Source organism: Mirounga angustirostris, unplaced genomic scaffold (genome assembly GCF_029215605.1).
Source record: "Mirounga angustirostris isolate CCGP_5_RB_7025 unplaced genomic scaffold, mMirAng1.0.hap1 SCAF_7, whole genome shotgun sequence".
Lineage (NCBI taxonomy): Eukaryota > Metazoa > Chordata > Mammalia > Carnivora > Phocidae > Mirounga > Mirounga angustirostris.
This window is the reverse complement of record NW_026991715.1, coordinates 59,930,710-59,945,608: the sequence shown is the minus strand read 5'-3', so window position 1 is coordinate 59,945,608 and position 14,899 is coordinate 59,930,710. Positions and strand designations below refer to the sequence as shown.

General features: G+C 41.0%; 1 protein-coding gene across 11 annotated transcripts in view; it reads left to right on the top strand.

Annotated features, from left to right (window-relative positions):
- Positions 1-7,910, top strand: part of LHFPL2 (LHFPL tetraspan subfamily member 2) — a 155,929-nt gene extending 148,019 nt beyond the window's left edge. For all 11 annotated transcript variants that reach the window (XM_045897080.3, XM_045897075.3, XM_045897059.3 and 8 more), the window contains one exon: positions 3,625-7,910. In XM_045897080.3, the coding sequence (XP_045753036.1) occupies positions 3,625-3,881 (257 nt within the window). In that variant the 3' untranslated portion in view covers positions 3,882-7,910. The remainder of the gene's footprint in view (positions 1-3,624) is intronic.
- The last annotated feature ends 6,989 nt before the right edge of the window (positions 7,911-14,899 follow it).

Below are 14,899 nucleotides of genomic sequence, written 5' to 3'. Positions count from 1 at the left end.
TTTTAAGTAGAGTGGCATGGAAGACCACACCCACAAGGTGGCACTTGACCGTGGCCTAAACGGTGTCTGGAAGGAAAGCACTGCAGGTAAGAGGAACAGCCGGTGCAAAGGCCTGAGCATGGCTGGTACGTATGTCCAAGGAAAAGCCCTCTGGCTAGTGAGGCTGGAGCAGAGAGCACAAGGGCGAGAAAGGCAAAGGTGAGTTTGAATAGGTAATACAGAGCCGGATCATAGGGCCTTGAAGGCCAAGGAGACAGAAAGCTGGATTTTACCCTGAGATGGGGAACTTTAATAGGTTTTTTCTCACTTTTACTGAGAAGCAAAAAGAATCTGTTTGGGTAGGGTTTTATGACTAAGTAATGCTTATTAGGGCCCAGGAACCACCACGGCCCAGGCTGCTCATAAGCTGCACTGGGCCCAAGAGCAGTGGAGTCAGGACGTGGTAAGGTAAGGACTGACTGTGGCAGTCACTGGAGAGACAACCTGAATTGTTTAACTTACTGGAATTCCTTTGGTACAGAGCCTTTGTCTAAATACTAGAGAGATGAAAAATGGGATTTTTACATTTTTATTTATTTTTGCTCACCTGAAGGCCTGTTTTCTGTCTCTCGTTGAGACGTAGGTCTTGCATTTTCATGGCGTCAGTTGTGTTAATGACAATCCGATGAGTGCTGGGAGGAGAGGTCACCAGCCAGGGCAAGGTAGACAGTGAGGTTTCCTCCCTCTGAGAATCTGGATAAGGCACTCCTGGTGTTTGTGTAGGCTGGCTGCCTGTGGTTGCGGCCCAGACCCCCTCCACTGGGGCTTGCAGACATGCCCGAGCCCACTATTTATTACCCTCCCACCCGGACTGCTCTGTGGGCTTCTCCGTATTCAAGCTGAGGCTCTGACAAACTCTGTGGTAAGGAAAGTCTCCCTGCTGTCCTTATTCACAAACTGATCGGCCAGTGGCTACCACAGGATTTGAAGATGGGCTGAAGCCCCTTGGGAAGCTTAGCTGAGCTACTGGAAAGGGGAACAGCCCGGAGTGGGGAGGGTAGTGCTGGAGTGAGCGTTCACGACAGTGCTGTGAAAAGCCATCTGAGGTGATGAAAAGAAGGTTTATATTTATTTTAAAACTGCCTACTTTCCAGGAGGACCTGAGACAGCCAAATTAAGGTATTCTGAATGTCCCACGACCAGCTAGATCCCAGCTCGGGGGGCAGAGCTGCTGGGGGACAGCACGCTCCGTGCTTTCTGTCTTTGGTCCCAATCATATTAAAACACATTACTTTTACTTATTGGGCTTGGTTAAGTCACATAATACAAATGATATGTACAATTAATATCTCAGTGGAGACGATTTAAATATGAACACTCTGGTCTTTTTTTTAAATATTTTTTGAGAGAGTGAGTGAGAGCACAAGCAGGGGGAGCGACAGGCAGAGGGAGAAGCAGGCTCCCCGCAGAGCAGGTCTGGGGCTCGATCCCAGGACCCCGGGATCATGACCTGAGCCGAAGGCAGACGCTTAACCGACTGAGCCCCCCAGGCGCCCCACACTCTGGACTTTCAAAGGGACAAGCAGCTAATGCTCCCTTGCCCGGGACAGGCCACAGAGTGCCTCTGAATCCTTACCCAAGTCCCAGCCATGGTACCTCACTGTTTCCCGGGTGGAAACTGAGGACCAGAGGGAGGAGACTACCAAAGTGCCGTCTACCTCAGGTGAGGTTTCCTAGGGAAGGAGATGGGGATTAATCAGGCTTTATCGTAGGCTTTAGAAATATAGAAGACTTAGCTCAGTAGACTTAGATCTCCCCAGCTGAGTAAGGTATGTTCAGATGGAGACTAGTTTCTTCTTCCAAGGGTGTTAAATTATAGCTTGGGTTCTCCCCTCTCCCAAATTATTACACCTTTCAAAATATACCCTCAAAACGGACCTGATTTGCTTATTCATAAACGGTAAACTTTAAACTGCTTGTGTTTATTTATGGGCGAGGTCTGCCAAAGGCTCTAACCTGTTACCACTTGCTAGTCTGTGTTCCAGTTTTGTTAAGGCTGTTACTGTTAGGGACGTATAAAGTATCTTTTTACACACTTTAATATCCACAACCACTTTATGAGTTAAGCATTAGTCAGTTTTACAGGTGAAGAATCATACCCAGACAAGTTAAGAGACTTTTCTAAGGTCACCCAGCCCATAAATGGCAATAGCTTGGATTCAGACCTCTATGGTACCTACGTCCAAGCTCTTAACTACTAACTGACCCACCTCTTAACTTAGCTAGTCTTTGCTAAAACCTTGCATCTTCGAGCACCAACACATGCTCCACTGGCAGTCTTACTCTTGACAGGCTCCCTGTCATTTCGAACAGCGCCTCTCTGGGATGCCTCAGTCCGCTGTCCTTTCACTTAATGCTTCTGACCCTGGAGTGCATTTCCCTACCTACTGCCCAGCACTCTGACCTTTGCAGAAATAAAGGGTTGCAGGGTTAGAAAGACTTCTTTTTTGAAGTACTCTTCTTCAGACAGTGAACATATGAACCACTTCCCTGTATTTCATTTCACCCCCCGAAGGCCTCCAGAGTAGAACAATGGGATTAATTTGGGAAGTAGGGAAAATCAGATCTGAACTGCCAGGCCTGGCAAGAACATGCCGTCATAAGGTGAAGACAGCTATGACAGTTGTAATCTGTGGACTGAAACACTGTCCTTGATCATCCTTCAAGCCTAATAGCCACAGATTCAGTCATGTTCTTTTTGTGAGAGAGTTCCTGTAAATGACTTAGAAGCTTTGGTGTGGTAAACCCAGACAACTTCAGAAAAGGTAGGAAAAGAGAATTTAGAACCACAATTAAATTATGAGGATAGAATTGCTACTGCAAGCTATCTAAAAAAAAATAGCTTTTGGGGGGTATAAAGTTAGCATTGATTTATATTAGGTGTCATTTTGCAGAGAATACCATTTTTCTCCTGCCACTTAAAATATAAGCCATCCTCTTGAAACTGTTACAGCACAAAAGCAGCTGTAGGCAAAGTTCATAAACATCTGGGCAATGGGGTACGTTCCAGTAAAACTTTATTTACAGGGACGCCTGGGTGGCTCAGTAGGTTAAGCGTCTGCCTTCGGCTCAGGTCATGATCCCAGGGTGCTGGGATGGAGCCCCGCATTGGGCTCCCTACTCGGCGGGGAACCTGCTTCTCCCTCTCCCTCTCCCCTCTGCCTCCCCCGCCAAGCCTGTGCTCTCTCACTTGCGCTCTCTCAAATAAAATCTTAAAAAACAAAACAACCAAAACTTTACAGAACCAAGTCCACATTTCACTTGTGGGGGCCTTAGTTTGCCAACCTCTGCCTTAGACCAAAAGGGAAATGCTCACTGTAGTACGAGTTTTGTGGGAAGAACTAGCAACAAGTTTAATTTGCTTTTGTAGAAGAGAAATTATTAATGGATTCACATTCCAGCATATACAAAAGAGGCTAAATGTATTTCTAAAGAAAGTGATGGTATTTCTCCATCAGGTCAGATTCGTTGCATAAAACAGTCCCTGCTGCTCCTACAGAACAGATGACTGCCTCTCTGTACAGTTACTCACTTGTACACTGTGAAGCCACGGGGGTTTCACCGCTCTTCTCTTCTGCCTTGCAGGCTTGTTCCTGATCCTGGGTCTGATACTCTACCCTGCCGGCTGGGGCTGTCAGAAGGCCGTAGGCTACTGCGGTCACTACGCGTCGGCCTACAGGCCTGGAGACTGCTCCTTGGGCTGGGCCTTCTATACCGCCATCGGGGGCACGGTCCTCACCTTCATCTGTGCTGTCTTCTCCGCACAAGCAGAAATTGCAACCTCCAGTGACAAAGTACAGGAAGAAATCGAAGAGGGGAAAAACCTTATCTGCCTCCTTTAGTTTGGAAGAGACGTAAATGCCCTTTTTCTTCCTGTGTCACCTTGTGAAAGAGTACCCCTCTGGTTCCCTCCTCTGAGTCAAGTGAAGAACTAGCCTTTACCTACCACAGCCTCCATTGCACGGCCCCAGGCCTTAACAGGACCAGTGCAAGGAAACATCCAGCTGCGTGCGCTCCAGGGCCACAGTTCCAGCTGTCAGAGATGGAACAGGAACCCGGACCCGGAGCTGACGAGTCTGACTCCATCTCCTCCGAAGCTCATGAAGGATGATAATCTAAATCATTAAGGCAGCAGTTCCTCTGGTAACAGGAGATGTGAGCTGGATTTGCAGGCTGTGTGGAGATGGATTTCTGCCACAAGGCTGCATGCCTGTAAGCATCACTGCCTCAGAATGGGGTTTTGGGGTTGGTGTTTTTGTCTCCTCCTAGTTCTTCCAAGTCGTCTCAGAGACTAAAATGAAGACTGCATACTTACTGGGGATAGCTTATGTGTTCAAGGGCATAATAAGGCACTGCCTCATATGACCAAAGGGGTCAGCAGGTCGGTGTGGAATCCCATTGTGGAACTAATTCTAGGCTGAATTCCAGGGTAAGGTTGGATCACTTAACTGTCCAAGATTTTAGAAATCTGAGTAAGGAAAGAATAAGGGCCTATATGATCACGGGAAGAAAAGTAGAAAACCGTGCTAGGGAAGACAAATTCATTCCACTGCCCAGCAGTCAGGCTACCGCCAGTATTGGCCCAGTCTCCTCTTCTAAAGGAGATCCCGTATTTTTCTCCTAGGGTTAGGATGGAGCTTTGACTGCCAAAGGAAACCTCACCCTATTTCCTCATTCCAGGAACAGAGGTCTCCAAGCCAACTGTGGCTCATTCAGATATTCACTGAGAGAACTTGCCAGAATCTCAGCACTTGCGGGGAGACCTTTTCCCACTGTTTGGTAGTCAGCTATATTTCCAACCCCAGCAGCAATGGAATGACCTTTGCAGGAAAAAGAGGAGCTAGTCATGGGAGTTCAGTTTCTCCAGTTACTAGTGTTGTTTCTGAAAGCAGACTGAAAGAACATTAAAATTACTTCAGTGGGTGAGTTGCATCAAGCCTTCACACCCAGAGAAGCAAAGAGTGGAAATTTAATGCAAAAATGAGAGCTAGACCAAGCTCATAGCACCTGCCTATGCCTGTTTACAGAAAGAATGGAACACCACTATTAAAAAGGATTCAGGAGCTTATAATCTAGTTTCTATAAATTGCCAAGAAAATTGATGCAGAAAAATGGTATTCACCACCACCTCAAATTTACTTTGGAATGATCTCAGTGGCAAGAACCTAGCTGGGTATTACCGAAGCTTCAGAACTTCAGAATGATACAGAAACACTCGTGCACAGTTTAGCAAGTTTGGAGTGGACCTACGAGATTTCTGGAAGAATTAAAAGTACAGGTCTATTTGGGCTTATGAATCTGTTCCCCTAAGAGCTTGCTTTGTTTTGAAAGCTTAGCAAATAATGACTTTGCACCTTCTTTGGGTAAGGTATTGTATGCTAAGTGCCACCAGGCATAGAAACCTGATTCAGATTTTACAACACCGCCTGAAGTGAATCATCTCCAGGCTGAGTCTAAAACCATGTCTTGGTGCAAAACAAACAGTTGCTTTATATGTAGATGGACTGGAGCAACTAAACCTTTATTCTCTTCTGGCCTTCGGCCTATACCACAAATCATCTTATCACCCAGATTAAGAGCTAAGGGCAAGAGGGGTGGTGGTACAGAACCAGGCCTTAAGCAGTTCACCTTTCTTAGACCAAAGTTCAGAGTAAGCAAGATTTTTTTTTTTTTTCCTAAAGATTTTATTCATTTATTCATGAGAGACAGAGAGAGAGGCAGAGGGAGAAGCAGGCTCCCAAGGAGCAGGGAGCCCGATGCGGAAATCGATCCCAGGACGCTGGGATCATGACCTGAGCCGAAGGCAGACGCTTAACCATCTGAGCCACCCAGGCGCCCCCGAGTAAGCAAGATTTAAGTCCTACGACCTTTTTTTATTTTTTATTTTTTGAAAAGAGAAGGGGTAAATAGTTCTGCTCATAGCAGCCTACTGTATGGGCTCAGGAAACAATTAACCCTATCTCTAACACCACACAGAAATAGGGTATGGAAGCCGATGGACAGGGCTCCAGTCCCTGCTGTGTATTTTTATGCTCTAACCAACTCCCAGTGCCCACCGTAACTACTTTTTAAACCTTGGCAGTAATTTTCATTCAAAAAAACAGCGGGGGAGGAGGGATTCCTTTCATCAGCAGATTCGCTCTACTGTTTTTTTTCTGTACAAAAATCAGTGTTAGAAAATGGGTTCTCTTAACTCCCTTTTTACAGACAAGTTAAAGTCCTAAGCCCTGAGGACCTTCTGAGAATGGCCATCATCTTTACTACCTGACTGCTCTTTGGCTAAGGTGGTGGCATCTCTCTAGAACACCCTGATAAAACAGTAGTCACAAGTGAAAATGTTACTTCTCTTGGCCAGAAGGAATTCACTTGACAGTTTTTATTCCATTAGTCTGACTGCTACAGACAACAAAGCACATGCACACACACACATCACCCCAAACCACTAAAACTACTTAAACACTGACTTAATAAGCAGAGCAGAGATGGAATTTCTGTAGCAGAGACAGAGTAAGAACTAATGTTGGGCCTTTTAAACCTTCAGTCTATTAGCCAGGCTTTGGGGAAAAATGAAACGTTAAAATCATGCTAGTCTACACCAACCTGTACAGCTATTTAAAAACCACTGAATATGAGGAATGTATTAGAAATATGTTAAACAAGTGGACTGATTGTTGACCCACATTTTCCTAATATCAATCATCTAATCACCTCAGTCCAAAAATCTAATACACCTGGACCATTACTACGACCAGAAAAGTCTTATTTATTTTTGCCTGCATTTGCGCTTAAAGTTTTGTGATGGGCTGGGCTTCTCAATGACTCCAAGAAGGCAGAAATACTTGCCTTGGATTCTGTGGATTTTTTAAACCTGTGTGCTAATTCAACGATGTTACACTTAATTGTGTGAGGGTTTTTGTATAGTTTTCAAACATCTGTGGTGTAATGATCTTTGTTAAACATGTAAAGTGCCATAGTCTTTTTTTATGTGTAGCATATTTAAAAAATATATATATGTATATTATACATACACAAGTCTGTGTGAAAGATGTGCAATAACAAAGGTGTATGTAAGTTTTGTTTTTTTTGGAAACTGGACAGGAGTCAGAACAGGGATTGTTTCTGTTTTGGCAAAGGAGAGTTAAACATGTTCGCCTTCATGGCCTAGTCATTAACCCATAACAATTTAAATGCTACACAAACCGATGTGAAGAAAAGACTGGTATGAAATCATTTATTCCTGGGTCTACATTAATATAATCACTAGATTTACGTGAAAATTAAGCCAGCACCAGGCCCAGTTAATGCTAGTCTTTCATGTGAAATGTGAAGCTGCCACATTGCCTTTTCTGTTAGTGTGAAAACTAGTAGCTGGGACATAATCACTAAGGAGCTTTTTCTTAACATGCTTTGATAGACCACGTTAATGCTAGACCACTATTTAAGGGCTGATCTCACACCTTCTTAGCCATAAGAGTCTGGCTTAGAACAGACTTCTCTGTGCAATAACATGTGGCCACTAGGAATCCCTGGCCTGCATTTCTATTTGGGCAGCGATAACTCCCAAGGGCCAAAAGAGTTAAAGGCATGACTGGGATTTCTTCTGAGACTGTGGTGAAACTCCTTCCAAGGCTGGGGGAGTCATTAGGTGCTTTGGAGGAACTCAGCATCACTTGATATTCAGTAGCCACTTGAGCCAAATAGAAAACTGTATTTACCGCTAATGGACTCAATTTGAGCCTTCAAATTTATGGTTATCCTATTATATTGTAAACTAATACATTGTTTGTCTAGCATTGATTAGGTTCCTGTGCATATGTATTTCACAATGCCCTCCCCTCCCCAGATCGGAATTAAAACAGATTTTGGAAACTCACTCTGATTTTTTCAAGTCTAAGTATATTGGTTTCAACAGAATTACATAATTTTCTCAAGAAAACACCTACCATCATAATTAAAAAAAAAAGAAAAGAAAAAGAAAATACCTACCAGTCAACTTTTCTGTTAAACACTAACTTATATGTAATATTAATGATGGGGGGGAAATGTTCAGGTATTTTAACTATTCCATTCATTAGTACATATGTATCTCTACCTTAGGTTAGCTTTAACTTCGAGATTAAGGACCTATTTCTTTCTTGGAGAAGCATCAACATAAATGGGGAGAGGGGAACTCTCAAATATTATACAACTATCTTAATTTTACAGTAAATTTAAGAAATATGAAAATGTTCCCAAGCATTAAAAACACTTTTTGAAGAAATATGTATAATAGCGACAAAGAAAAAAAGTCAGTTGAAGGGCACAGTCTCTTCCAACAAAAATACCCAAATTAAAGCCAGTTCTGGAGGAGGTGCACACCCACCTTTCCTGAAGGTAGTCCTGCCCACAGAGAGCCTCATCAAGAAGGAGAATTCTACTTTAGAAATTCAAAGATTTCTAACACTAACAACACTTCTCATAAACTTTCAACTCTGCATACCCCAGGAAGCACTTATCTGAGAGAACAGACAAAAATGGCTCTTTCAAGGCCCTGTGACAGCTGAAACTACTTGCATGCTTTGGCTTCTAAAGATACCTGACACCTGCTAAGTTTCTAATAGAACCAGAAATTAAAAGCTGACAAAATTATCCAAATCACGAAAGAAAAAAATTTTAAGAATTATGATCTAGGGGGCGCCTGGGTGGCTCAGTTGGTTAAGCGACTGCCTTCGGCTCAGGTCATGATCCTGGAGTCCCTGGATCGAGTCCCGCATCGGGCTCCCTGCTCGGCAGGGAGTCTGCTTCTCCCTCTGACCCTCCCCCCTCTCATGTGCTCTCTCTCATTCTCTCTCTCTCTCAAATAAATAAAATCTTTAAAAAAAAAAGAAAAAAAGAATTATGATCTAGGTAGTCCAAGCAAAATTGGAAATCTTCACTTGCTTTTTCAGCTTTCACATCTTTCATCGAAAAGAGAAAGGACCCTAGCTTTACGTGTCAGCAGAGGCTGGGAAACCCTCACATGTGCTTCGCATTTCATCCTTAGTTTTGACTTGGCAATTGTGCTACTGGATCAACTTCCCACGACCGATCTTCCTGGAACACTGCATTCAGCTTACTGCTAGCTCTCCTTAAAAGTCTTTCCTTAACCTTAATCCACTGAAGAACAGTCTTACTATCGAAAAATAGGAGTTATTTTAAGGGGGTTATTTCAGTAGTTTCCATTAATTCACTACCCTTTCAACCCTCAAACACTAAAGAACAATGGCATCAAAGCCAACGTGTAGCCTACTCTTCAGAGCAGCAAGAACCAGTAATTGCCTTTCTCTCAGAGTCCCTATCGGCTGCTTAATCATTTGGCTGCTGTCCGTTCTACTATCTTCTTCCTTGCAGCTTCTTCCTCACCGTGGAGAGTTCTGCAAGATAAGTCTTGAAGCTGTGAACTGCTCTTTTTGCTGAGGTACACAGGATGTAGATAAAAGCATAAGTAAGAGGAAGCAGTAAAACCACATGGAAAGGAAAAGTCAATCAAGTAACATGTAGATATTAGCACCTCTTTGGCTTTTTATAGTCAAATATCCTGAAAAATCTAACTCCTTTAGATTGTTAAACCTACAGGCAAGCAGTCAACCAAGTGCCTAAGGGGGAAACCACTATGACTTATTCTCAAGAGAAGAAAGCCTGAATTAAGGCAGGTGTTCGTGAAGATCATGAGATGAATTAGAGATGCTTTGGAAAAAGAATGGACAGTTTGGTGACTAGTTAGAAGTGGGGGGCTTGAGAGTGGGAGGAGAGGAAAGGAGAAGAAAGAATCCAGAATGACTCCCAGGTATTTAGCTTGGGCAGACTGGGCGGAAAGTGATGATAATCAGCAACATCAGAAAGCAGAGAGGAGCAGAAACAGTATAAAGGTGGAAAGGTTCGGCTTAGGCTGCCAGAAGTCCTGTGTGCAGCCAGGAATATACTCTGGAGAGAAGACCAGTTTAGACAAAGAGATCTGGAAGTCATCAATATGCATGACAGACAATAAGAGTTCTTAATTACTGTGTACTTTCTATGTGCACATACTGTGTTAAGCACTTAATTCATTTATTCATCAAAACCCTATGAACAGAAATTATCCTTATGTTACAGATAAGCTGTTACTCAAGGAACTGAACTAAACTGAATTTACCCTAGGTTAAAAAGCTAGTAAGTGGCAAAGCCAAGGCTCAAAGACAGGTCTGACACCCAAGTCTATATTCTCAAACAGTGGTAGTTTCCTTGTACCTAAAATGTACATGATGAAAATAAGGCCAATACAAATCCTGGGGGAACACCAACATCTCTGTGTAGTTAAATCTTGGAATAACTTCTAAGTACAACTCCAAAAAGACCACACCATAAGATGACAACTGATAAAAACTGCTCTTTCCTCCCTTTCAGAGAAAGACCTGCTAGTTCTTCTTACCTTAGAAGAAGGTCTCAACTCACTCAATCCTATAAAGTGCCCCTAAAAATTCATCAGGATATATGACTGTGGGTAAGCAGATGATTATTTGTTAGTTATTATTATAAATAATCTCTCATCCAGGGTAAGCAGCTATTATTAGCTAAAAAGCCTATTTTCTTTGTAGTTAACCTAATAAGGATTTGACTTCAACTAAAGTTTCTCCAAACATACACACAAATGCCAAAGACTATTTGGTAATGGTACAGCAGGTACTAACCCACATGTTGGAGAACTAGGCCTTGGTGCAGAGACTTCAAATACATGCTGTAATTTTTTTTTCTTGGGTACTGATTTTTTTCCTAGGGTCCACTGTCCCTAGAGGATGGATATGAATTATGGATATGAATGTGGAAAGATGGAACAGAGTTGGAGAGAAGTGATACCATGGGTACCATGGCAGAGGCAGCCCCATATATAGCAGGAGTCAGAGAACATGGGTCTAGCTGCCCCTTCACCAGCGCTCACTGAATGACTGGGATAATTTTCTACTCATCTATAAAAATGGGGCCATAATAGAAATTATTTCATAGGTCTGGTGTGAGGATTAAGTGATGTATTAAAGCAGTTAGTACACTCTCTGGTATAAAGTCCTCAATAAGTAAAGTTACTAGAAGAAAATTAAGAGAATGTTCTGTCTGCCCAGACTGTCATTTAATCTTAAAAATTAAGAGTTGTGCTAAAAACTTGTGAAGAATAACATAACTTGTTAAAACCAATCTAATTTTACCGAGAGAGGCTCAATGGATTGGCTACCTGAGGCCACCATTTCTTTTTCCATCCTAATTATCTTTAACTTAGTGCTTTCGGGAAGAGGAAGATTTCTCTGTGGATGCAATATACATAGTCACTCCTATTTAGCAAAACCAAAAACATAAGGAGGTTAGTGTGACTTAGCCCATCATCTCTGGGACAGCAGAATCTAAGAAAACAAACCTATATGTCAAAACCTACTGGTGGCAAAGACTTTAGAAAAGGAACATGCAATGTTGGCAGAGTGTGGAGAGAGAAGCCACTGCAGACAATACTGATGGAGCATAAACTGATAAAATTTTCTGGAACAATTTGGCAGTGCACATCAAAGGTCTTTAAAAATACGTTTGTTTGGGCACCTGGCTGGCTCAGTCGGTAGAGCATGGCACTCGATCTTGGAGTTTTAAGTTGAAGCCCCACACTGCGGGTAGAGTTTACTTAAAAAAAAAAAAAAAAAGCTTAAGTTTTGACCTAGCAATTTGTCCTAAAGAAAGAACAAAAGGCTAAGCCCCCAAACTTAGGAACAAATACATTCCCTGATAAATTATTAACACAAAAACCTGAAAATCAGAACTTAATGGAGTAACAAGAAATAAGAACTGAAAACAATTAACAAAATGGCAGTAAGTATATAACTATCAATAATTACTTTGAATGTAAATGGACTGAATTTTTTAATCAAAAGACATAAGAGTGGCTGAATGTTGGGTAAAAAAAAAAAACAAGACCCAACTTTATGCTGTCTATAAGAGATTCACTTCAGATGTAAGGGACACACACAGATTGAAAGTAAAGGTATAAAAATATCTCCCATGTAAAAATAACCAAAAGAAAACTGGGGTAATAATACTTACATGAGACAGAATAGACTTTAAAATAAAGACACTAAAAAAAGACAAAGAAGGGCATTACATAATGATAAATGGGTCAATCCAACAGGAAGACATATTTACAAATATTTATGCACCCAACACATGAACATCTAAATATATAAAGCAAATATTAACAGATCTAAAGGGAAAGAGAGACAAAATAACACAATGCAATATTAGTAGAACATTATAGTAAGACATTCAACGAATGGATCATCCAGACAGAAAAACCATTAAGTAAACACTGGCTTTGAATGATACATTAGACCAGATGGGACTTATTAGATATATACAGAGCATTCCATCCAAAAGCAGCAGAAAACTCATTCAAGTGCACATGAAACATTCTCCAGGATAGATCATATATATGTAAGGTTACAAAAACAATTTTTTTTTTAAAGATTTTATTTATTTATTAGAGAGCGAGCGAGAGAGAAACAGCATGAGAGAGGAGAGAGTCAGAGGGAGAAGCAGGCTCTCCGCTGAGCTGGGAGCCTGATGTGGGACTCGATCCCAGGACCCTGTGATCATGACCTGAGCCGAAGGCAGTCGCTTAACCAACTGAGCCACCCAGGCGCCCAAAAACAATTCTTAATAAATTTAAGAGAACAATTCATATCAAGCATCTTTTCCAACCACAGTGATAGGAAACTAGATACCAATTACAAGAATAAAACTGGAAATTCACAAAAATGTGGAGATTAAACATGCAACTGTGAACAACCAATGGGTCAATAAAGAAATCAAAGGAGAAATCAAAAATACATTGAGATAAACAAAAAATGCAAACACAACACACCAAAATGTATGTGATGCAGCAAAAACAGTTCTGAGAGAGGTTCATAGTAATACAGGCCTACCTTAAGAAGCAAAAAAATCTCAAACTATCTAATTTCATCCCTCAAGTTACTAGAAAAAGAAGAACAAGCAAAGACCAAAGTTAGAAAGAAAAAATAATACGAAATAAATGAAACAGAGACTAAAAACAAGAAAAAAGATCAATGGAACTGATAACTGGTTTCTTTCAAAATATAAACATAAATTGACAAACCTTTAGCTAGACTTACCAAATCCATAAAATCAGAAGACTTTACAAAGATACCCCAGAAATACAAAGGATGTTAAGAGACTATTATAAACAATTATATGCAAATAAAATGGACAACCTAGAAGAAATGGGTAAATTCCTAGTAATATACAACCTTCCAAGACTGAATCATGAAAAAACAGAGACTCTGAATAGACTGATTACTAGTAAGGAGAGTGCATCAGTGATCAAAACCTCCAACAAATCAAAGCATAGGACCAGATGGCTTTATGGGTGAATTCTACCTAACATTCAAAGAATTAATACCGATCATACTCAAACTCTTCAAAAAAAAAGAGAGAGGATGATTCCAAACTCATTTTATGAGGCCAGCATTACCCTAACGAATATCAGATAAGAACACCACAAGAAAAGAAAATTACAGGACAATATCCCTGATAAACATAAATGCAAAAGTCATAAAAACATACTAGGAAACAAAATTTAACAATACATTAAAAGAATCATATACCATGATCAAGTAAAATTTATTCCAGGGATGCAAGGATGGTTCAATCACCACAACTATACCACATTAACAAAATGAATGATAAAAATCATATGATCGTCTTAATAGATGCAGAAAAAACACTGCACAAAATTCAACATTCTTTTATGATAAAAACTCTCAACAAAGTGAGTATAGAGGGAACATACCCTTTATAATAAAGATGATAATATGACAAGGTGATATATGACAAGCCCACAGCTAACACCATGCTCAATAGTGAAAAGCTGAAAGCTTTTCCTCTAAGTTCAGGAGTAAGACAAGGATGCCACTCTCACCATTTTTATTCAAAACACCATTGGCAATCTTACCAAAGCAAGAAGGCAAGAAAAAGAAATAAAGGTACCCAAACTGAAAAGGAAGAAATAAAACTATATCTATGGGTGACATGATTTTAAATACAGAAAACCCTGATGACTTCACAGAAAAATGTTAGAATAAATGAATTCAGTAAAATTGCAGGATACAAAGTTAATATACAAAAGATCTGTTGTGTTTCTATACACTAACAACAATCTATCACAAAAAGAAATCAAGGAAACAATCCCATTTACAACTGCATCAAAAAGAATAAGACACTGATGAAAGAAATCAGAGATGACACTAACAGATGGAAAGATATTCTCTGCTCATGGATTAGAAGAATTAATAATGCTAAAATGTCCACACTAGGGGTGCCTGGGTGGCTCGGTTAAGCGTCTGCCTTTAGCTCAGGTCATCATCCCAGGGTCCTGGGATTGAGCCCCACATTGGGCCCCCTGCTCAGTGGGGCATTTGCTTCTCCCTCTCCCTCTGCCCTCTGCCTCTCTTCCTGCTCATGCTCACTCTCTCTCTCCAATAAAATCTTTTAAAAAAATAAAATGTCCATACTACTCAAAGCCATCTACAGAGTCAATGCAATCCCTATCAAAATTCAAATGGCAATTTTCAAAGAAATAAATGATAGGAAAGTCTGTATGGAACCACAAAAGACTCTGAATAACCAAAGAAAACTTAAGAACAAAACTGGAGGCATCACACTCCCTGATTTCAAACTATATTACAAAGCTACAGTAATCAAAACAGTATGATATTAGCATAAAAGCAGACAGATCAATAGTACACAACAGAGAGCCCAGAAATAAACTCATACATACATGGCCAATTAACCTATGACAAAGGAGGCAAAAATATAA